This window comes from Scardinius erythrophthalmus, assembly GCF_964197995.2.
Source record: "Scardinius erythrophthalmus genome assembly, chromosome: 5".
NCBI lineage: Eukaryota > Metazoa > Chordata > Actinopteri > Cypriniformes > Leuciscidae > Scardinius > Scardinius erythrophthalmus.
Window position 1 is genome coordinate 26,025,033 of NC_138225.1, and position 23,985 is coordinate 26,049,017.

Below are 23,985 nucleotides of genomic sequence, written 5' to 3' on the forward strand. Positions count from 1 at the left end.
GTGCGTGTGTTTAGTGATGTTATATCTCTCGTTGTTTTTGGCAGCCACCAGCACTCGTTTGTGGTGTGGACCACCCACTCTCTGCTTGCTGCATCTCCAACCTATCACCTGACAGGGTAATGCACCAATCAGCTGCCTGTGCTTTTGTGTCATGTGACTGTGCCTGCGATTTTCGTTAATTTTTATTTTTTTTTAACCATAGAATCTTCTCATTGTCTGGTAGTTACTCCCTGGCCTGCCTGACCCTTCCTCCGGAGCTCAGTTGCACTGGAAATCATCCATTTTCCTTTGTGTTGAAACTTGAGTCACGATACAGAACATATTATCCTTTTTTGTTACAGTAGAGTGCATTAGTGCCCACCCACATTTTCAGCGTCCTTGGTTCTGGACAAATTTTCACTATTAGTTTTTTCCAAAAAGTCTTTGTTAATGAATTCTAAACCATGAACCAAGCCAACCAGCTACAAGGTTATAAACTTTGATTTGAAGCTAAAAATATTAGAAAATTAGACTGTTAGAAAATTAAACAAATTAGACAAGACTGTGTATATTGGCTTTAATTGGGGAAAGAACTACAATCCCAAGAAGCACTGCAAATGCGCCAAATTAAAAACAATGGAAAACCAATTGCTTTAAAGATGTTGACTGTGTATACATTGGAACAATATATGTTATATTTATTGCAAAATATGCGTATATATTGTTATATGTATATTATGCATATATTATTATTTTTCCGCAATTCTCTTGTGAAGTTTTTTTTCCAGAATCATGGTTAATGTAGTTTTTCACCAGGAATTCCACTATAAACATGATTTTAAAATTATTAGGGCTGCCCTCGACTAAAGATTTTAGTCAACTAGTAGTCGTTCATTTAAGCGATTAGTCGACTGATCGTGCGTTTATATTTATAAACCATAAATCACAATAATGAGCCTTTAATTGCCTATATATCATATACATAACCTAATCAGTGCCCAAACGCACACGTCAAGCTTGCCACAGCGCACTGGCAAACGTAATGATTATGAGTGTGTTGTGAAAAACCAGAAGGAGACTGTCTAGAATAGACATTTGAATCATTTATTTCGGCTGCAGAGATTAAGTCAGCGATGCTGACTCGTCCTCATCACAGTAGTGGCTGTGCCTATATGCACATTTCATACAGAATAGCCTACATAATCTGATAATATTTATTTTCCATTTGAATTGGTATATTTAAAAGTAGACATTATAGAATATAGATATATTTCTCATGTCTGTGAGGACGCTGAGTTTTGGTTCATTTTTGTGACATGCTCAAGTTCACTAGGACCGAGATGACATAAAGCACATCCAGATTGGGAAACGTTTTGTAGTTATTACAACAGAAAAGTTTACACAAATAAAAATCTACCCTTCACAGTTTGCATTACTCTTATCAGTTTGACCAAAAAGTATTTTAAGTTAAATGCAAGTGATGGCGCCTTTATGTCATGCAGTAAGTGCGCTCTCCACACAAACATGGTATGCGTATTATAGCGCTTATTTATCTAAGTTACCATTAGAGCGAGCGGACTTGTAAAGTTGCTACTACTTACATGTTTCAAGTGATAAGCCATGTTTGAGGTTGATGAATGATGAAGGAATGTTTGGATTTCCTGCCGTTAACGATCTGTCCCTCGCAGCCTGTGTGATTTCGCCACTTCCTTTTTTTTGCAAAAGACTAATACAATACAGACTAATACAATTTTGGTGGACCGATTCTCTGAGAACTGACTAATAGTTAGTCGACTATTAAGGGGCAGCTAAATAAATAAATAAATATATATATATATATAATGGAAAATAGAAAATAAGTGCTACCAGTGTATTGATTCTGTATCGTGACAAGAGTATCACAATAATGTACTGTTGTTTTTTTTGTTTTTGTTGTTTTGTTCACCCATATCACCGGCGTTTGTGCTCCAGAACTGAATGATTGCTCCCAAAACCCCTGACCTTCATCCAAGACAGTTCTTTATTTGGTCCTGGTTGGATGTCTTTGTTAAAAACATGAAGCTTGAAGCTGTGAGCAGAATGTCTATGAAATAGGCTAGATGCTATTGTGTTGTAGCTTGAGGCCTCATTCATACAAATTTTAATAGTTTCCATGATAAAGGCTCAAGTACATAGACAAAATTAATAAAACCGTTCATAGTACATGTGCCATTGTCCTGCACACAATTCTTTAGCTGTCTGAAAATACACACGCTTTAAGAGCCATCATGGCTTAGTCCCAGAGTAGCCATAACTGCTTATTATGAGGCCTTTTTAATTATTCATCATTTTATATGCTCACAAGGTCCAAAATTAGTATTTGCCAAGTGCCAATTGTGAAAACAAATTGGCTTTAGTAAGTAAATAAAACATAGCCAGTTGGCCGGCAACTTTATTAGGAACTGCAGCACTAAAAGGTTTAAATCAAATCGTAAGATTGATAGTCTGACTGATCACTGATTAAAGTGAGCAATTCACATATTGTCGTTGTCTTTTTTCTCTCTTTTTTTCTCGCCACTCCAGGACATTGACGTTGGTGTATTTAGACTGTTCCTGATTAGCTTTGGCTTTAGTTTCAGGTCTTTTTTTTGCTGGAGAATAAATCCTCCATTACAGGCATCTTGCAGACTTTTTTTTTTACTATGCATTTTGCTGTATTCAATTTACCCGTGCAAGCCTTCTAGGAGTGCAGAGAAGCATTTCCCAGGCATGATGCTGCCATCGCAGTGGAGCCGATGTGTTTCTGAGTCAGTTTTATGGCGTATGCCAAACGTGGCGTATGCCAAGCGAGCCGTAGCGAACCATACCATGCAGTGGAAAAGCACCAAAAGTGAGCCGTACCGTACCATGCAGTGGAAAAGCACCAAAAGTGAGCCGTACCGTACCATGCAGTGGAAAAGCACCAAAAGTGAGCCGTACCGTACCATGCAGTGGAAAAGCACCAAAAGTGAGCCGTGCCCTACCATGCAGTGGAAAAGCACCAAAAGTGAGCCGTGCCGTACCATGCAGTGGAAAAGCGCCATTAGTCACATCAGACCACAGAACCTTCTTCCAGTTGTCTTCAGTGCAGTGGCAAGGCCAGATATTTTCTAGTGAGCAGACCGTGGTTACATCAATCATAAAAAAAAAACATTAATAAATAAAATATCCAATGAGGAGAATAAGAACAATAGACAAAGATAAATAATCATAGACTGGGCATACGTACAGATGGGCAAGGTTTAGCCTTCCCCTGTCCTGGGACTTGAGACTAGCGTGGAATTCTCACTTCTGATTGCAATCACACTTCTGATTGCTTTTAGAGGGAAAATCTACCCATAACTGCTTGTCTAGGCTCAGTTTTCTCCGTAATAATAGCATATTGGCAATTTGTTAAACTATCCTGTGCATATCAGTGTTTGCGCTCTGGAGAGTGTCAAAGGATTCTATTTACAACGTGTTTTTACAGCACTGAGCAGTGTAGCCAATCACAAACATATCTGTTGAACGCACTTTGTTTTTTTTTCTCCTTTCCCACATTCCAATAGATCAAAACTCTTGAGTTTTCTATTAAGTGTCCTCAAAACAAAATACATTTTATGCAATAAAAAGAAAGAAAAAAAGGTCACTTCTGCAATGCAATGGGGGGGGGGAAGTATTATCTTAATGTAATGTTAGAGTATTATCTTAATACTAAGAGTTTTGTGATCGGGCAGCAGCTAATTGTTTTACCTGTTGGTGAATGTGAACTGAAATCAAGCTTTTGTCGTTTAGCAGGTATCATTCGTCTCTCTCTCTCTCTTCCAACTCTGTAGTGCTGTGCTTTGCATGCAGATGTATTTTTAAATTTGAAGTGGTGTTTTTTGCAGTTGACAAGCTTTTCACCTGCACATAATCTACACTTAACGACTATTCCCTTCTCCTTTTCTTCGACAATTTCAAAATAATGAGAATACTTCCATCGCAGTAATGTAATGCTCTGGCCTGCCATCTCTGTTTCTGACTAGCGCGATTCTACGTGACTACGTTCATTTTAATTCAGAACTTTAATTTGAATGCACATTAATTAAACTGAAAAGTAACTCGCATTACTTTTTTAAAAAAGTAACTCAAATATTAATGTGCAAATTTAAAAAGTAATGTGTTACTTTACTCATTACTCCAGAGAAGTAATAAAACGTAACGCACGTTATTTATAACGCGTTACCCCCAACACTGGACATGAATGTCTGCCTGTTCTTCTGTTACCAGTGGTTGATCTTAAAATGTTCTGACCATTTGCTCTTTTACCATTAGACTTGGAAAAGGTCAAACTAGTTGCCTGACTGCAACATCTGAAATAACTTTGATTTTTTTTTATTTTTTTTATTTTTATTTTTTTTTTTACATGTGCTTCATACCATATTGTACTGTCATGAGTGAATATTGTTGAGAAATTCCACCGTAGTATAGTAGTATTAATACAGGTATTGCAGTATATCAAAAATGTATATCATAAAAATAAACACCGGTATTTGGTATGAACCGGTATACCGCCCAGCACTACATGTACTCTAAAAAGTAATGTTAAAGGTAGGGTAGACAATTTTGGAAAATAGCATAGCAAGCTAGCTTTTAAAGCATTAGATCCCACCCTCCCTTCAGAGCGCTCTTTCCAAAGCCACACCTCCTTCAAAACACGTGAACTCTGCAAAGCCTCATGAAACGCGTTGATGACGTGTGATGTCGGAGGTATGATATACATATGTTGACAGGCAGGTAGGTCATTTTATCATTCAGACTGAAAAAGTTTTTGGTCCTGAGACTTCCACAGAAGATATATGTACATGTTTTAATATTTAGACCACTTCTATTATTAATTGCTATCAGGATGTGAGAGAGTTTCAGCCAGTATAAAAAAAAGTGTTTATAAATAAAATTGCCTACCCTACCTTTAACATGGCCACAAAAACTAAACATTTTGCTGGTAAAACAAGATTTCTCATAAATATTACTATAGTTCATTTCTGAGAGGCCTATCTTTGACCTCATGTTGTGTGTCACATTGTGTTAAATCTCTGTGTAATGGTGGGAAAATAACATTCTACATGTTGTGTATATGTGTGCGACATGTTTGTCATTTGAGGCGGGTTTCTGTGCTGTTCTCGTGTTAAATGAAGAATCAGGAAGCACCACGTCGGTTTCACATATAACGAATCAAACATATTTGCAGTCAAACATATTTGATTTTTTCACACAGCATTATCTCTGTACGACTCTCACACTTAACGGGTTATTCCTTCATATTAACCTCCCCCTTCCCACACTTCTCTCTCTGATGGGCAGATCACTGGTGGAGGATGATGATGCTCAGATGATGAAGGTGTCGCTGGGATGCAGTGAAATGGGGCTGTCCTCCCACTTGCAGGCCTCGAAAACAGGAAACACACGCTTCTTTACCAGCAACACACACAGCTCTGTGGTTTTACAGGTGAGTGTGTGTGATTACATATGTCTCTTACTAAACGTCGGGGTGGGTATGTGGGGCGTCACCATCTGCCACTCTGGCATCATGTCACACATGACAGTTTTGTGTGTTTGCCAGAGTCTGTGAAGGTCATCTCTGCTGTTATTGGCAGTCTAGCTTTATATCGCACATAAAGATGATGATATCATCATTATTATTATTATTATTATTATCATCATCATCAATGATGTCATCATCAGTGGTGGGCAGAGGCCTGCCTGAGGTCCATGAGAACATTCTGCGCGTGCTTGTGTGGGAACCAAGGTGAGAATTTAATTTGAATTTGCCAGTTAGTCATTGCAGACAGATCAATAAGTGAAGGACACTGATTGCCTCGGTTTGTGTGCATATGTTCATATTTATTTAACCCTCTGATGCATGGTGTTCTCATTAGTGGCCTGCTTTCATGTAACAATATGTAAGTTTAGAAGTGAGTCATTGTAGTAATAGCCTTATTTCCAATATTTATTATAATTCTGTAAAAATGATTACTAGTGTAAAAACTATGGCTCTATGGCATAATGGCACTATCAAAACATTGATGTTTGAAAATAAAAATAAATTGCATTTTAAAATATATTCAAATTTAAAACGATTATTTTAAATTGTAATAATATTTCACAGTATTACTGTTTTTACAGTCTTTTTGATCTAATCAGTGCAGCCTTGGTGATCATAAGAGACTTCTTTCAAAAACATTAAAAAATCAGTAACTCTTTACAATAAGGTTCATTGGTTAACATAAGTTAACTACCTTAGTTAACATGAACTAAGAATAAACAATACTTCAGCATTTAATAATCTTAGTTAATATTCATTTCAACATTTACTAATACGTCATTAAATTTTGTTAACATTAGTTAATGCACTGTGAACTAACATGAACAAACAATGACTAAAAAAACGACTATTTGTATTAATTAACATTAACAAAGAATAATACACAGTGTAACAAATGTATTGATCATTGTTAGTTCATGTTAGGTAATACATTAACTAATGTTATCTAATGAACCTTATTGTAAAGTGTTATCAAAAAATCTTAACCCCAAACTTTCAAATGGTAGTGTAGGTTCACTATGTTTACATGGGATAAGAGTATATACACGCACACACAGACATATTCATGCGTTGTGTGATCTCTTGATTGCATCAGCTCTGACATTAATGTGATGGGGTCACTCTATGTCATTGCCAGCTGTCATCGATCACCAACCAGCTACTGCTGTGAGAGGAAGTAGATTGTGTGTATGTGAACTTAAAATGGCAGTTTATTAAGATTTGAATCAGTATGTCAAATCAAGATAGTATGGATAAACAATATTTTAACTTATCAGTCTTGACACATGCTGGAGATTCATAGTGTTATTCATTCACAACTTTTTTATTTCATATCACACATGGTTAAGGACACCCAAACATTACACACTCTCAGTGGGTGTAAAATATAGCGTAGTCATGAGCACACTTGCCCTGGTGTTGGGGATGAAAGGAAAACTATTACTATGACAGCCGCTTATCATGTCTGGGATGATGACTTTTTTTCAGTTTAAATCTGTCACGAGTCACGACACGTGTCCTAAAGCACAGCAGCCTTCACCCCCCTACAATATCACTAACCCCTGGAAAAATGATCAAATGAATTAATCAATTGAAAAATTTGATTCTAGTGATTTGTTGGGAAACAGCACTCAGTTAATTTGATTCGATGTTTATCCGCAGGCGCTGTGTGTCCTCATTCTGAACGCACACAGAATGAGTTTTAGCTGAGGATGCAGGTTTAGTGTTTAGTGTTTTTTTTTTGTACTTCCATATCCTAATAAAGAATCTATGTAAATGTGCTGCAAAACTAGCACAATTAATATTTTAGGTTGGAGTTTCTTTTATATATTTTTATTCTATTTATTTTTTGTTTAAAATTGCAATAATAATAATGCTTATTATTTGTCTTAATTCTTTGTTTGTTTTTTCTTTTTAGTTTAATTTACTACTAATAATAGTTGCTATTATTGTTATTATTATTATTATTTTTTAGTAATAACATATAGCTAGCATACACAGTGTTTGTATTTGTAGATGCCTCAACACAAAATGCTTTTACTGTCACATTAGATGCAGCAAAAGCTTTTTGTATATTTGGTCATAGCAGGTGCTTTTATGCAAAGTGACTTACGAATGAGGCACATTACAAGCAGAGCTTTTAGTTTTAGATTTTGCGTCAGACGCTGATGTTATGAGGCCAGTAAAGACAGCCAGTTTATCATGATTTGTGGCATGTTTGTAAACCTCCAGTCCAGAGGGTGTAGTAAAGAGTTTGGTGCTTAAAAAGCTTATGTGTAATTTCAGTAAGTGTATCACTGATTGGATTGTGTCTTATTTCATGTCCTAGCACATGCTTGACATGTGCTTTTGCACATGCTGGTGGATTGAGCCTGACACGGCACTCTGAGTGTGTGTGTATGTGAGTGGACGATTGCTCGGTCCTGTTAATTATGGCTTGTCTCCGCCGTGGGAGTCCATCTCTGCTGCAGTCCCCTCATGCATCTGACCTCCTGTTCATTAATTAACCCCACAATCTTTTATTCAGAAATGACGCTCATGGGACGCATAGTAATGATACAACTCCTTAACATTCACTGTTTTCATGGGTGATAACAGATGCTTTAGTGTGTTTGTTGTTTTTTGTTTTTTCCTCAAGACCTTTTTGTTCATTCTCTTTGCTCCTCAGTGAATTCATTAAGTGCATTACAGAAAAGCTTGTCAGTTCTCTCACTTCCTCTGTGTTTTGTTTTATTCTCTCCATCTCTCAGGGTTTTGACCAGTTGAGGATAGAGGGCCTGCTGTGTGATGTCACATTGGTGGCGGGAGACGGGGATGAAGCGTTTCCTGTTCACCGAGCCATGATGGCCTCTTCCAGCGACTACTTTAAAGCCATGTTTACAGGTGAGCGAGAGAACCAGACATAGGATAACAAAGGATTAGGTGAGGTGAAGCCACGTTTCCAGGTGAGGAAGGGATAAAGGGAGGAACAAGAAGGGTTTTTTTTGGACAGAGGTCAAAGTGTGACAGAAGAGAAAGCTAATATGAAAAATAGAAAAATGTTTCCTCAATGTTATGTACTATACTGTACTACCAGCTCTGGATTGTTTTTGTTTGTTCTTTGTATTGTCTCTTGTAATTTTCTTTTAAATTTTAGTCTGATATCATAAATATCAGTAGCATGCCAGTCTCGTTTAGTCACACCAGCAACTTTCCTTCAGAGCTCAGAATGTTCTTGATTCTCCCTCCATTCACCCCCCCACCCCCTCTCTCTCTCTCTCTCTCTCTCTCTCTCTCTCTCTCTCTCTCTCTCTCTCTCTCTCTCTCTCTCTCTCTCTCTCTCTCTCTCTCTCTCTCTCTCTCTCTCTCTCTCTCTCTCTCTCTCTCTCTCTCTCTCTCTCTCTCTCTCTCTCTCTCTCTCTCTCTCTCTCTCTCTCAGAAGTACACTCTGTATCTTGGGAAGAAAGAACAAAGCAAGAGAGGTAAAAAAGATAAGAAAGCAAGAGATTCGCTCGGGGTTATTTGGGAAAGCTTGTACAGAGATAATGTGTTCAATGGAAAGAACTTCATTTCAGTATTTGAATTGAGTTCAGCTATTCCCTAAATAATTATGCCATTTAATACTGCATACTACCAAACCCTGAATGAGTTTTTAACACAAAACTATTATGAGAGAGCACTAAAACAATTATGAAGGAGCAGTGTGTCAAGGGAATACTCTCATTTCCTAACTAGAGCTGGGGGAAAATTGATTCATTGATGCAAGACTCTGAATCAAGAGTTCAGTTTTTAAACTACGGTGATATGAACACTAAGTAGGTCGCTTAGCCATTCAGTATGTTACCGTTAAAAAGTTTGGGGTCAGAAAGATTGCCGGTGATTGGGTCAGTAAGGATGCTGAATAAAAAAGAAGATAAAGGCCGTTATAATGTTACAAAAATGTTAAATATATTTCTATTAAATGATAAGAAGTATTTCTTGAGCAGTAAATCAGTCATTCATGATGACTACTGCCCTACATAGGTCCAGTAAATGCACCAATTTTGTGTGTAACTGTACATATAATAACCTGAGATACCTTAATGTGTTCCTAACTCTATTCTGATCAAATAAACAGTTTAGCCCTTGTATTGTACAATTAATAACTTCTCTTCCTCTTCCATGTAAATCAGAATTTTTGTCCAAACCAGTCGTGACAGGCGTCAGGACATTTTGTTGATCGCGTAATTTCTATTTCTGCTACATTGCGATTGATTAAATTGATTAAATCTAATTGACCCAAAAGCCAGCTTCTTAAGATGTTACAATAAATATTAACAAATCTTCTGATTGGTTGTGATTGTGTCAGGTCATGTGTTCAGCATTCTAAGAGAACAGACAAAAGTACCGTCAGGTTACGACACAGCGTTACATTTTGGCTGTTTATAGATTGTGTCAGGTCATGTGTTCAGCATTCTAAGAGAACAGACAAAAGTACCGTCAGGTTACGACACAGCGTTACATTTTGGCTGTTTAATAGGTTCGTAGTATTCTGAAAACCCATTAAAGTCCTGCTACCACGTGTGCCATGAGCGTTTCAGCACTTCAAGACTCCCATAATTGCTGTCTATTATACTTTCTTTCATTCTCCTCTTGTGTTCTACTTATCTCTCTCTCTCTCTCTCTCTCTCTCTCTCTCTCTCTCTCTCTCTCTCTCTCTCTCCCCCCCCCCATCTCCATCTCCACATAGTTGAGAAATCATATCTGAATTAATGAAAGGGGTTTGATTTATTTCAAACGTGGCTCTTGAATAAGTGGCTCATTATCATGGTAAAGAGAATTGGTGACAGCTTGCAGTAAGACTCACTTTACTTCTCTCTCTTTTTTTTTCCTTTTCTCTCATTCTCCTTAATGTTTCTGTCACTCTCCCCTCTCTGCCTTTGATCTGCTCGTTTGCAACGATTTTTTGCTGATCTCTCCTCCATTCTTTTCTTCCTTGTTCTCTTCATCTGCGTTTTCCCCTATTTTATATCCGTTTTGCTTGAATATTTCTTTGCACTGATTATTCTCTCGCTTTCATCTCCTCCCTCTGTCATCTCTTCCCCTATTTCTCTTTCTATTTTTCCTCAGGTGGAATGAAAGAGCAGGATTTGATGTGTATAAAGCTGCATGGTGTGAATCGAATAGGGCTAAAGAAGATTATAGACTTCATTTACACCGCCAAACTCTCTCTCAACATGGAGAATCTACAGGACACCCTAGAGGCTGCTAGCTTTCTCCAGATCCTGCCTGTCCTTGACTTCTGCAAAGTCTTTCTCATTTCTGGGGTAGGACACAAATGAGAGCACTTTTATTCTGCGGTGTATTTTTTTTTGTACTAACATGCAGTTCATCCTTCCTCTTAGGTATCGTTGGACAACTGTGTAGAAGTGGGGCGCATCGCCAACACCTACAACCTCACGGAGGTAGACAAATACGTCAACAACTTCATCCTAAAGAATTTTCCCTCGCTGCTCGGCACTGGCGAGTTTGTCAAACTTCCTTTCGAACGTCTAGCGTTTGTGCTCTCCTCCAACAGTCTAAAACACTGCAGCGAACTGGACCTGTTCAAAGCTGCGTGCCGCTGGTTACGCTATGAAGAAAGCCGCATGGAATATGCTGCCAAACTAATGCGCAATATCAGATTCCCCCTCATGAGCCCAACAGAACTCATAAACCACGTACAAACTGTCGACTTCATGCGTACGGACAATACCTGTGTTAATCTTTTATTAGAAGCCAGCAACTACCAGATGATGCCATACATGCAGCCGGTGATGCAGTCGGAAAGAACTGCGATCCGTTCAGACAATACCCATTTAGTGACGCTAGGGGGTGTGCTACGGCAACAACTGGTTGTAAGTAAAGAGTTGCGACTTTTTGACGAAAAAGCACACGAATGGAAAGCACTGGCACCCATGGACGCCCCGCGCTACCAACACGGTATCGCGGTAATCGGGAACTTTTTGTATGTGGTCGGGGGACAAAGTAACTATGACACGAAAGGTAAAACAGCTGTGGATACTGTGTTTCGATACGACCCGAGGTATAACAAGTGGATTCAGGTGGCGTGTCTGAATGAGAAGAGGACCTTCTTTCATCTGAGCGCTCTCAAAGGACATCTATATGCTGTGGGCGGGAGAAACGCCGCGGGAGAGCTGGGTGAGTCAGGAAGGGATTTTAGTGTCACAGCAGGGGACAGATTTCCAAGAGGGACACTGTGCTTCAGATGTTGACATGTTTTGTAAATATAACATTAAGATGAGTGTCTGTGCGGTACTAATTAGGTGTGGACACAAAAAACATGCTCGTCTTGGCGAGTATCCTAGCAAACATAGTAGGTTATGTCTTAAGTGAACGTAAACAGTCGAGAAAGACAACGCATGTGCAATTGTGCCAGTATACTGGATCCGTGTATTGTTTTAAAGTAACAACGGCCTAATATTCCTACTGTCTTTAATGTCAATCAAACAACAAAAGGCAAGGAAATCACTCACTGCTCTTGACTGAATAACTTTTGTAACTTTAAATAAGGAATAATCTTTATTTAATTTATACAGTGAAGATTATATGCAGTGTTATTTTACATTTGATTATTTTATTCAATTTCTGTACCTGAAAACTACTTACACCTACCTGAAAAAGCTGAAAAGCACTGTTAATTTTATTGTTATTTTTGCTCTATTATATTTATTTGTGCTATTCCTTGTAGTTTGATTATTTGTTCTAATTTTCTTTAATTTTATTTGACAGTAATCCTTTTTCTTCACATACATTCTTTCACATACCAAAACCGTGATACAAACCGAACCGTGAGTCATTTGAACCATTACACCCCTAACATGCAGACGGGTAACCATGGTTTGTGCTGACCCCGATGTGTTCTGAGCTGTGAATTATTGAGTGCTAAGAGCATGACACCATCAACATTTATTATAAAGTTGCAATTATGGAAGTAGTGGAAGCTCATTTTTAAGTTTTGTGACATACATCTAAGTAAAACAAGAAACAAAAATGTAGGGCGGCAACTTGTTTCCTAAGATGTTGATTAGAGGATGGCAGATCTGAATTACCCCTTTTCTACCGGCACGGTTCTGGTGCGGGTTCTCGGCCTGTGTCCAGTCTCGAACCGTTCTGCACATTTCCACTGCAGAAAAGGTGGTTCCAGGTCAGAAAGTTGACTCTGTGGTGGTCTCCTTGAGCAATGTGATAACGCTGCACTACATTGCTCTTTATATCTAAATATATAAAACTATGTGCACGAGAGAGACCCAGCATGCGAGAGAGTGAATCAACGGTTTCAGTTTCAATGTATCTCCAAAAAGGACAGATGAGAGTACCAGAAGTTTTTGCGAACTGCCAGTACGCTAGAATCACTCTCTGTACTGTGAACAGCAAAACAGAAGTGCTTGTGCACTGCACAAACACCGGGACGTGCTCCGTTTGATTTTAGACAACACACAACAGCATTATGTCACTCAAGCCCCTTACGTTCCTCAAGTCTGTGAAAACATTCGGCCGGTTCGCAACAGGCTCCAGTTTGCCTGGCCGAGAACAGGCTCTGTCTCCAGAAAGCAAACCATTCTGGTGGAAAAGGGGTAAATACGAGTTTGCTGTCAATTATAAGAAAGGGGCAGGGTTAAAACAGACTAAAGTATTGGAGAAGTCTGGCATACATCAGCAGAGAGATCCTTGACATTTGGATGAAAATTATGAGTTGAATTTAAAAAAAAAAATTAAACATATGCAAGCATGGACGATTTGTTCAGAATAAGATTTAAAAAAAAAAAAAAAGAAAACCGGTTGAATTTATTTCCATATCATGCCAACTTTCAAGGACTTTTACTAATACATTTTTTCATGTTGAGCCCGCTACTGCATATTGTTGTGCTTTTGTACTAAAAGCAATTTTGGTACATTTTGGGTCACTACTCTTGTCTGATGTAAAATCCTAAAGCAAAACCAGGTGAGAAACTCTGCACTATATGATATGTGATGGTTCCACCCACACATTTTTATCTTGTTCATTTCTAGCGTGGTCAAATAAATACTTTTATTTCAGAGTGCAGTTTTGTAGGGTTTTGAGAAGACTCTCAATCTTAAAATGAAAGATGATTTCACAGGACTCTAATTGTGGTGGAGAAAAACATAAAACAAACTTATTTAGTGAAGTAACTGTGCGTCCCTTGTCTTGTCATTTTACCTTTATTTGTTAATTATACTTGGTGTATATGTTTACACTTCCATATAATAATCACATGTGATTTCAATATGTGTTCAAGACAGATAGCAACGATCTTTACCTATGGTTTTGAGTTCATCAGATTGTTTGGGCACATATATAAAGCAAAAAGAGCTTACAACAGAAAATGGTAGTAGTATACAGGATTTATGTACATTTTGTGGAAACACGTTTATGCAGCCCTCTGTGGTTTTGAAAAGGCCTTTGGCACAATTTGCTTTGTAGTCATTATTCCAGTGGCTACGGTTGTATAACCGCATCAGGCAGAGATGGAGCTTAACCAGAGGTGAAGGTTCTCACAGCAAAAATGCCCCAATGAAATGTAGGTAATTAAAATGCAGGGGCAAATCCACATAGCAAAACAGAAGGGCAGGACATAGAGATGCATGTGTCCACATAAACCAAAATAACCTTCCCATCATCCTCAGCAATGCTCCTCATAACTATACACAATACACACAAACACACAACCTGTCTCTTGTACACAGGTCCATGATCAGACATGTAAAGCAGCCCACAACTGACAGGAAAGAGACAAACACGCACAGATCCAGGTGTCACACTACAGAGGTTTGATAATGAACTCTGACATGCTCACTTCCACAGCGAGAGTGAGAAAAAGCACAAATGTGTTTTCTATAGTGACCACCGTCATGGCGGTCAAGTGGAATTTATTGCTTTGATTTGAGTTTAATCTTTTTTTTTAACCCCGTACTGTTTGAGGACTCTGACTACTGTCTAATATTACTGTCCCAGTGTGCTGGAACTCGCCATTACTGTAGTATACAGTTAGATACAAATTACAAGTGATTGGTTTTAAAAGCTACAGTACCCAGACAACTGGGCACAGGCTCTCAATGGGAAAAAATGGTTACATTCAACATCTGATTATTAGGAATTGTTACATAGATGCAAAATGATCAGTAATGCAATGATTCATTTCCTATTTAACTTGTTTTAGAAATTTTGGCCTGCCTTTTGAATGTGTCTGTGTGAGGTCATGAAGATGATATTTATGATCATAGATTGAGGGCAGACTTCTCAGTGTCTGTCTCATTAATTTACTGATTCACTGGAAGCTCTGTAATGTGTTTACTGTAATGAACATTAATCTAGACCTCGCTGGCTGCTTTTGGGCAATTCCATGGAAAAGTCAACCACACCATGGACAGATCAGTTTCAGAAAACTTTTTTTTTTTTAAGTATTAACTTACTTAAAAAGTTAGTGAACAAGTCACTGTGAAGACACAGTGAAATTATGTCAAGTACAATGAAGTCTCCCGTCTTATAAGTCTAATTTAGTACTAATCTAATAAGTACTTATTTCATGTTGTCAAAGTTTTTTTGCCCTTGTATCTTGTGATTGGTTTTATATATCTCTAGTTTACATGAGATAAAGAGCACCAGATATTAATAATGTATCTGGCTGGCTGTATCAGATGTATTTGTGTTGACAAATGCTTTTATAAAACTTAAGAAAACATTGCTTTTGATTTAGAGAGATTAGAGAAGAGCAGCCAGCAGTCTTCTGTGAATATTTAACAAGGTGAAGTAGAGGTTTCTGTGAACAGAAGTCGGTGGTCATTTTATCATTTTTTGGTTCATGTTGTATAAATAATGGTTAATATTTCATCATCTCTGTGGCAGAGTGCCAATGGACCGCAGTTTTAATGGGCATCAGTGTCTAAACGTACATCTGTTCTAATGGAAGAACATTAGTTTGGTTGTGTATAATAGATCACTAAAGCTTCCCTATTCTCTGTTTGTGAGAGCATGACTAATGTAGAAGAACTCTTTTTCTGTCCCCTTTAGACCTTTTCCTGGATCCACATTATTAACTCAGCTGTTAGTCTAGTAATTTTTCTTAGCATTCAAGACCTTGTTTCCATCTCTAATTCTCACTCTCTCTTGTCTTTCTCCAGCAACTGTGGAGTGTTATAACCCTAGGACAAACGAATGGTCGTATGTGGCCAAAATGAACGAGCCCCATTATGGACACGCAGGCACTGTTTACGGAGGATACATGTATATTTCAGGTACCTGTCACACATCTTTATGTTTGTTATTTATTTGTGTACACAACTGTTCAAAAGTTTGGGGTCAGTAAGACTTTTTAAATGATTTGTCGCGTTTCCCAAAAGCATCGTTGGCCAACTATGATCGCAATTTCCATTTGAACTCTATTGGTAGCGACGGAATTTGCGACCATAGTTGGCTTTGGGAAACGGACCCCAGATCTTGATTTGAATCAGATCCGTTGTAGTATTTTAGTTACAATATAAAAAAAAGAAAAGCACAAAATCACACACTTCAACTGTTATACGTGCACAAGTTCGAGAAGAAGTAAAATGTACTCATTGTCAAACACATTCTCGTCCTCATTCTCAAACACATTTTCACAGATCACGTAGTTGGTAAGGTGTCACTGACAGGAAGAGGAATATCTAGAGGGTGAGAATGAGATGTTCTCACCACACACACAAACTGAACCTCCATAGATCAGCACATGTTCCCTCTATCACACAAAAACATTTTCAGATGGCAAGAAATTAACTTCTCTAAAAAGAGGAACACACAGACACTCTCACAGGGTGTTAACCTGCCTTGTGCAGTACTGTTCCATCACATGCTCACTTTACAGGATTGCAGCTCAAATCCTGCTTTATGGAGATGAGTCCTACTTTCACTGAGAATGATAAACGGGGAGAGAGAGAGACAGATGGTTGGTTAGATAGGGTGGTGAGAGGAGGAGATGTAGTGATGACATGAATCAGAGTGTGTTTCTGTGTGATAATGAACATTGAGGTATGTAGGAGTGTGATCTCACACACACACACAGAGCTGTGATAATTCTGCTCAAGGCTTTGTCTTCTGCTCCCACACACACATTTACCTCTCCATACATTAGCATTCACCCTTACACAAGCATGAGCCTAATGACTCTCATTCAACCCTCCAGCAACCTCTAAATAACATTCCGAACTCCTCAATGTGGTGTGCGAGCGCCGTATATGAATTGGTGTGACTTGTAGGCACTAGGCAGGAATATTCTGTGCATGTCTCCGAACACACGCAGGCACCATTAGCCATCAGTGTAACCGAAAAATGGTGTATAAACCATCGGTATTTATATTTGATATTTTGATTGATATTTATACTCCTGTACCAAAGCCGGCAGCAAAGCCAACTCTTTTTATTCTAAATGCATGTTTTTGAGCTTCTGAACTATTCATGCATATGCATGTTTAATAAAAAAAGAAATAATTATCAACATGTCATATCTTGATCTTCTGGTGAAACAACATCAGACTTCTATCTGGTGATTTATGTTGGATTTCTCCAATCATTTTGTCCACTTAAACCCCGTCCCTTTCTTACAATCAACATTCAGATTTGCCTCCATCTACATTTTTTTTTCCTCGCAATATTCGCAAATGTGTGATTGTATCATTGCACAATATTTATTATTTTAAAGGTTAATACATTTTGTGTGTGTTATATAATTTATAGCCTATAGTTTTATTTTTTTTATAATATATATAATTTATTTCTCTGCTTCTAAAACAGTTTTCTGAGAAGCAGAGAAAAATGAACCCAAGGCCGTGGAGATAGGGAAAATAAATATTAACTGATAATAATCTTAATCACGATCTTAGATCTTATCGATCTAAGATTATCTTAATCATAATCTAGACTCTTAATCACAATCTTATTCTCCACGCTAAATATTCTTTCTCTCAGAAATGTTACATTATACAGGTTAAATGCTTTCTGAATGGTTGACTGAATTATTATATTAATTTTGGTCAATATGACATTTCTGGAGTTTTTTAATTGCTGTTTAAAACAGCACTTGTAATTACAGAAAATATAAAACCCCTCCTCTGTGTCGCTGTCTTAATTTGTTCTGCCTGGAGCAAATTTATTCATGTATGAGAGTCTTTTGCTGGTGATATATGTCAGCGTTTCCCAACCGGGGTTCGCGGCACCCTGGGGTCTCCATCTCCATCAAACATTTAAAAAATGCTAAAATGTGTTAAACATTTTTATTTTTTATTTTTTTTACCATCAATCTCGGATCGTCGGAAGTCTCTAATAACAACAAATAATACGCACAAATTTATAATAAAAATGCAAATCATACGTTTTCGGCGTTGAATTGCGGAGGTTGTGCTTGCGCATGATTTTATTCCCGTGCCTCATTCCCAGTGCGTCCACTTAAAGCGGCCTATTTGTCATTGTTGCGCTTACGGTCAAATACACACGAAAACACTGTCACAACGTCCGTCTTGCCGCGTATTCACATAAACACATCGGTTATGTCCGTGCTGCTGTCAACGGTAACGCGTGCGATTAATGTTTTTCAGTTTAACGCGTTAAAAATATTTAACGCAATTAAAGCAGCATCCGTTTTTTTTCTGTCATCCTTTGGCTAGCGTTACATTATATAATCACATTCGTCTTCAAGCAAATGCAAGCAAGAAAATACAAAAGAGAATGCGCTGTCTGTGATGCTGACACACAGGGCCGGCCCTGACCAATTTGCTGCCCTATGCAAGATTTTACCTGGTGCCCCATGCATCACAGCCCATTTCACCCCGTCATTGTGTTCATGATTATTTAGCCTATATATATATATATATATATATATATATATATATATATATATATATATATATATATATAGTGAGGAAAATAAGTATTTGAACACCCTGCTATTTTGCAAGTTCTCCCACTTAGAAATCATGAAGGGGTCTGAAATTGTCATCGTAGGTGCATGTCCACTGTGAGAGACATAATCTAAAAAAAAAAATCCAGAAATCACAATGTATGATTTTTTAACTATTTATTTGTATGATACAGCTGCAAATAAGTATTTGAACACCTGAGAAAATCAATGTTAATATTTGGTACAGTAGCCTTTATTTGCAATTACAGAGGTCAAACGTTTCCTGTAGTTTTTCACCAGGTTTGCACACACTGCAGGAGGGATTTTGGCCCACTCCTCCACACAGATCTTCTCTAGATCAGTCAGGTTTCTGGGCTGTCGCTGAGAAACATGGAGTTTGAGCTCCCTCCAAAGATTCTCTATTGGGTTTAGGTCTGGAGACTGGCTAGGCCACGCCAGAACCTTGATATGCTTCTTACAGAGCCACTCCTTGGTTATCCTGGCTGTGTGCTTCGGGTCATTGTCATGTTGGAAGACCCAGCCTCGACCCATCTTCAATGCTCTAACTGTAGAAGGAGGTTGTTCCCCAAAATCTCGCAATACATGGCCCCGGTCATCCTCTCCTTAATACAGTGCAGTCGCCCTGTCCCATGTGCAGAAAAACACCCCCAAAGCATGATGCTACCACCCCCAAGCTTCACAGTAGGGATGGTGTTCTTGGAATGGTACATATCATTCTTCTTCCTCCAAACACGTTTAGTGGAATTATGACCTAAAAGTGACCCAAAACTATGGCACGTTTTATGTTTTCACCATGAATGAAACTGAGAAATGTCTTCTTAAATGTAAATTCTACATAAAACATTGCTATTTTAATAAATCTGTATGTAAATATCATTACTAATTTTGGCAAAAAAAAAAAAAAAAGCCATATATCCCCCCAAAACTGCACAAAGAGTAAAACATTAATTAAAAAAGTGATAGTAGGCCTAAATGCGTCTAAAAAACTGACATGATTGTTACAAAATCACAGTCTGCGGCCTCTGGAGAACTCAGAACAACTGCTAGCATAAAGTTTAAGGTAAAATAATTGCCATTAAATTATAGTATCTTACTACTATGCAATTAGATAAACTGTTCATTTATTCCATCACTTTACCTCTGTCTTTATCCCCTTTTATCCTATTCTCTTCTTTTTGACACTGTATCTATAGACCCTTTTACAGTTGGTAAACATGGTGACGTATTTGTGTGGGCGGGGCTTAGCTGGAGACATAAAAATACCTCTGGCCGCTTTTCACTAACGCTAGTTTGCAAGTTTTGTTAGCTTGTTTTTTTAACAATGACTGGAGAAAATCCGATTTTGTCTTAATGTGCAAGGTCACTCACTGTCCAGGACCGCGATTGTTATTTGCAAAAGTTAATTTTAACGGACGGAACCAGATGACTGTACACACTCAAATCTACTTCCGTACCGTGATTCCCACAATGCATTGCGACGTGACGTAACGATCCCGAACTCTATTGGCCGCCTCCAGTTTTCAGTTTGTTTTGCCTCCAGCTAGCGCCGTGACGTAACTGTGACGTCGGCGCAAAAGGGGTCTGCAGACTATAATGCTAATTTATAATGTGTCATGTAAATTCGGCCATCCGTCACAATCAGGAACCTTCACCGTGTCTAGACGCGGCGCGGGCTGCCAGGGCCGTTTCTACAGGGGTGCTTGTGTAAATCGCCCTCAAACAAAAGCAGTGCTGACTACATTGGATGCGGCGAGAGGCGACGCTACACAACAAATTACCAACAACTGATCGCGCGCGATCTGTTTCTGACGCACTTCAAGCACTCGCCGGATTGATGCGCCGGACCGAGTCGGGGGACTTAGTTAAGTTTTTGTGTTTGTTAGTTGTTTTTTTTTTTTTTTTTTTTTTTTTGGCTTTATTTTGTAGTATTTTGAATTAATGGTTTTAAAATAGTATTAGTAAAAAATAAATAAATTAAAATCACTCGTTCTCTCATTTTGGCGGCGCTATGGATGAGTGTCGCCCCCTATTTTTTACAGTCTATGGTCGCCCCTAGCATTTGCCTATTCCGCCTGTGCCGCGTGCTGACCACAGTCTATGGTGCTGACACACACGACGCACAGAACGATGCGCGCTAGAATCGACTTCTCTTTCGTGCTTTCGCTTTGAGTATCCTCATGAGAGCGGTCTTAAATTAGTTAAATAAAGTCTTAAATGAACGTTAAGAGTTGTGAGAAAATGGGACGCGTGTGGGATCCACGTGTGCAACAGTGACATCAGAATCAAATAATACTTCATTCATAAAAATATGCCATTAAACAGTTATTTGAAATATACTGTCTTTATGTTGTTTCTACATTAATTTGGAGATTAACTGTGAAATTATTACATAAAATATATTAAAAACAAGCTATCTTGTGCAATTATAACAAAATTATCCCAATATAAAAACACAAATACACTGAGTGAGCAAACATTTAGGTGAGATTTGCACTGGTAATTGAGCAATGTTTATATATGAATAAAAGCCTTAATTAAATATGTCATCATGTAAAGTGATCTCTTCAGAAGAAATTAATGATTTCCTAGACTTTAAATGGATGGACAAAAAATTTTGATAATATTAAAAATATCTATATGACAGTAGGCCTATACGGCAGTTCTTCCCTGTGGTATTGAAAATTGATACATTTCAAGGTATAGTATCAAAGTAGTATCGTGACAACACTAGTGTAGGGTGCCACACATTTTTTTAACATTTTCAAAGGGTGCCTTGAATGAAAAAAGGTTGGGAATCACTGATATATGTACACACATTAACATTGATTCTCACACTTCTCTCCTCCACCCATCCTCTTTCTCTGGAGTATTTTTGGAACTGCTGATCCTTTTGTTTTTACTCTGGTGTCTGTGTTCTTACTCCTGCATGCCTGCATATCTCTCTCTCTCTCTTTCTCTCTCTCTCTCTCGCTCTCTCTCTGTTATATAGGTCATGAAGTATTGGGAGTATTAAGCTCTGCACTCACATGAGTGCTAGTGTGCATGCATGAAACAGTCTTGTTATGTGCGGCCTCATGCTATGTTCTCTGTCATTATCTCCTTTTCCATACACTAATATCTCCTCTTCTTGTCTCCTTTGCCTATTTCCTCACCATTTCACTTGATTCACACAAATGCACTGAAAGAGAAGAATTACAGTCAGAAAGCCTGTGTGTGTTTGTCAGTGAATCATTCTCTTCTCTTAGTAAAGGAAAAGATGGATGGATGGCATAGATGGATGGATGGATAGAGTTAGAGGGCAAAAACAAGAGGTATGTAGAGAGGAAGAAGAGGGAGGGTCTGGTTGGCTGATGCCCAGGTGCCTGATGGGATGGTTCTCTTTATTTTCAGCCCTCCCTGTAGACATGTCCTGTTTCTTTTTCCTCTGCTTCCCTCTCTAGTTCCTTTCATTGAGCATGCAGACCTGGTTGTGTGTGTTTGTGTTTTCGGAGATGCATTATTCAATCTTAACTCTTTCCTCAGCAGACCTTGAGAGAGTTTCTGTGCACACATTATGCATTATTCATTTCTTGTTGTGTATATCTAATGCTTTCAGAAACGTGCATACACACGATGTCCGTTTCAGCAGCCAAAGTGATGTGAACTCTCCTTGTGGTTTGTTGTGCAGGTGGAATAACCCACGACACTTTCCAGAAGGAGCTCATGTGCTTTGACCCGGATGCTGATAAGTGGACTCAGAAGGCTCCCATGACGACGGTCCGCGGCCTTCACTGCATGTGCACAGTGGGCGATCGTCTCTATGTCATCGGCGGAAACCACTTCCGGGGGACCAGCGACTACGACGACGTGCTAAGCTGCGAGTACTACAGTCCCGCCCTGGACCTGTGGACACCGATCGCGGCCATGCTCCGCGGGCAGAGTGACGTGGGTGTGGCCGTGTTCGAGAACAAGATCTACGTTGTGGGCGGCTACTCGTGGAACAACCGCTGCATGGTGGAGATCGTCCAGAAGTACGACCCCGAGAAGGACGAATGGCACAAAGTGTTCGACCTACCCGAGTCCCTGGGCGGCATCAGGGCCTGCACACTGACAGTGTTTCCACCTGAGGACCTCTCGCTCACCGGCTCGCCTAACCGCGAGTCTCCTCTCTCGGCTCCTTGAGAATGGATGGAGGGAGAGTGAGAGAGACAGAGGAATAAAACGGACTGGCTGATTGATTGACAGACATATACAGATGGATGAGTAGAAGCAACTCCATCACTGTATATACATGCACCCCTGTCTCTCTTGTTCTCTCTCTCTCTCTCTCTCTCTCTCTCTCTCTCTCTCTCTCTCTCTCTCCCCACAGGAAAAAGACAATGTTTGCACTCCCCACTGATAAACGTTTCAATGGTGTCTGTGGTGAAACCCCGTCCCTTCCCTCAAACGATTCCACTTCTCTTACTCATCACTCTGCTCCTCTCCTCCTGAGAGTGAATACTGAAAAGTCCTTCCATCCCCCCTCGATGAGAAAGAAAAATGGAAGCACTCCCAGGGTTGGGCGTAACTACATGTTAACATCGCATTAGGGGGTTTGTTTCGTCTCTTTTGGCAGGAATAACCTTGACTTGAACAACAAATGACTTTGCAATTCAACTTTTCTACCTGAGTCTCCAGAGTTTTGCTATGAAGACTACGTTTCCCTGATCCCTCCTATTCTGAGGTCACCTACCCCCTAACTGTTCTCCTTCTTCCCTTTATGCCTGCTCATTTTTCCCATCTCTGTCCACTCTCAGCCTTTGCCCAGTTTTTTACCCTCATTCTCTTGTCCTCACTCAGGGGGTTAGTTGACCTTCGACCACAGGATAAGGAAACTGTTTTAAACTCAGGGGTTGGCCTGCCCCCATCCCTCCCTGCCTAACAGATATTTCATTTCTCTACTCCTGCTGTTGTTATGAACCATTAACAGAATTGTGTTTTCTAAATTTAATAAACAAGATTTTGAGGAAAAAAAGAATTGTGTTGGTTTGATATTCATTATGTTAAGGTTTTCTTAAAAGCTTCAGCTCTACCCTGGCTGTCAACATCATATTTTGTGAATGCTATTATCATGGCTAAAAGCTGCTGTTAAGCATAATGTGCAGTGAAGTGCCTGCAGTCCCTTTAGCTACAGAATGGCCTTGAGTGGCCTCATGTTGCTTTTATTCCAAGATTACTACACAATTGTGTATTTGATCACAGCCAACTTGACCAAACAGCAGTTATTATAAGAGCTTATATATGGACTTGACCATCATGGACAGAGTTACCAAGACTTTTGAAGCATTAGATTCAGTCCACAGCACCTATATCAACAGAAGCAAGTGTGGTGTGTGGACATATATTTATGTGTACGCCAAGATATTATTTCTGCATCCAAATTCAGAGGCTGCATTCGAAGGCCGATTGCATCACCGCAGCGCGATGAAGGCTGTCCCAATTCGAAAGGCTCCTTCAAATGCGGCCACCAAATGC

General features: G+C 39.0%; 1 protein-coding gene across 6 annotated transcripts in view; it reads left to right on the forward strand.

Moving 5' to 3' along the window:
- Positions 1-22,834, forward strand: part of klhl13 (kelch-like family member 13) — a gene marked incomplete at its 5' end in the record, with an annotated part of 59,482 nt that extends 36,648 nt beyond the window's left edge. For 3 of the 6 annotated variants that reach the window (XM_081365232.1, XM_081365231.1, XM_081365236.1), the window contains 7 exons: positions 45-116; positions 5,323-5,467; positions 8,314-8,446; positions 10,652-10,848; positions 10,927-11,722; positions 15,725-15,838; positions 22,160-22,834. In XM_081365232.1, coding sequence (XP_081221358.1) covers positions 45-116; positions 5,323-5,467; positions 8,314-8,446; positions 10,652-10,848; positions 10,927-11,722; positions 15,725-15,838; positions 22,160-22,653 — 1,951 coding nt within the window. In that variant the 3' untranslated portion in view covers positions 22,654-22,834. The remainder of the gene's footprint in view (positions 1-44; positions 117-5,322; positions 5,468-8,313; positions 8,447-10,651; positions 10,849-10,926; positions 11,723-15,724; positions 15,839-22,159) is intronic. The other 3 variants (XM_081365235.1, XM_081365234.1, XM_081365233.1) reach the window with 1 other exon arrangement.
- Positions 22,835-23,985: the final 1,151 nt, after the last annotated feature.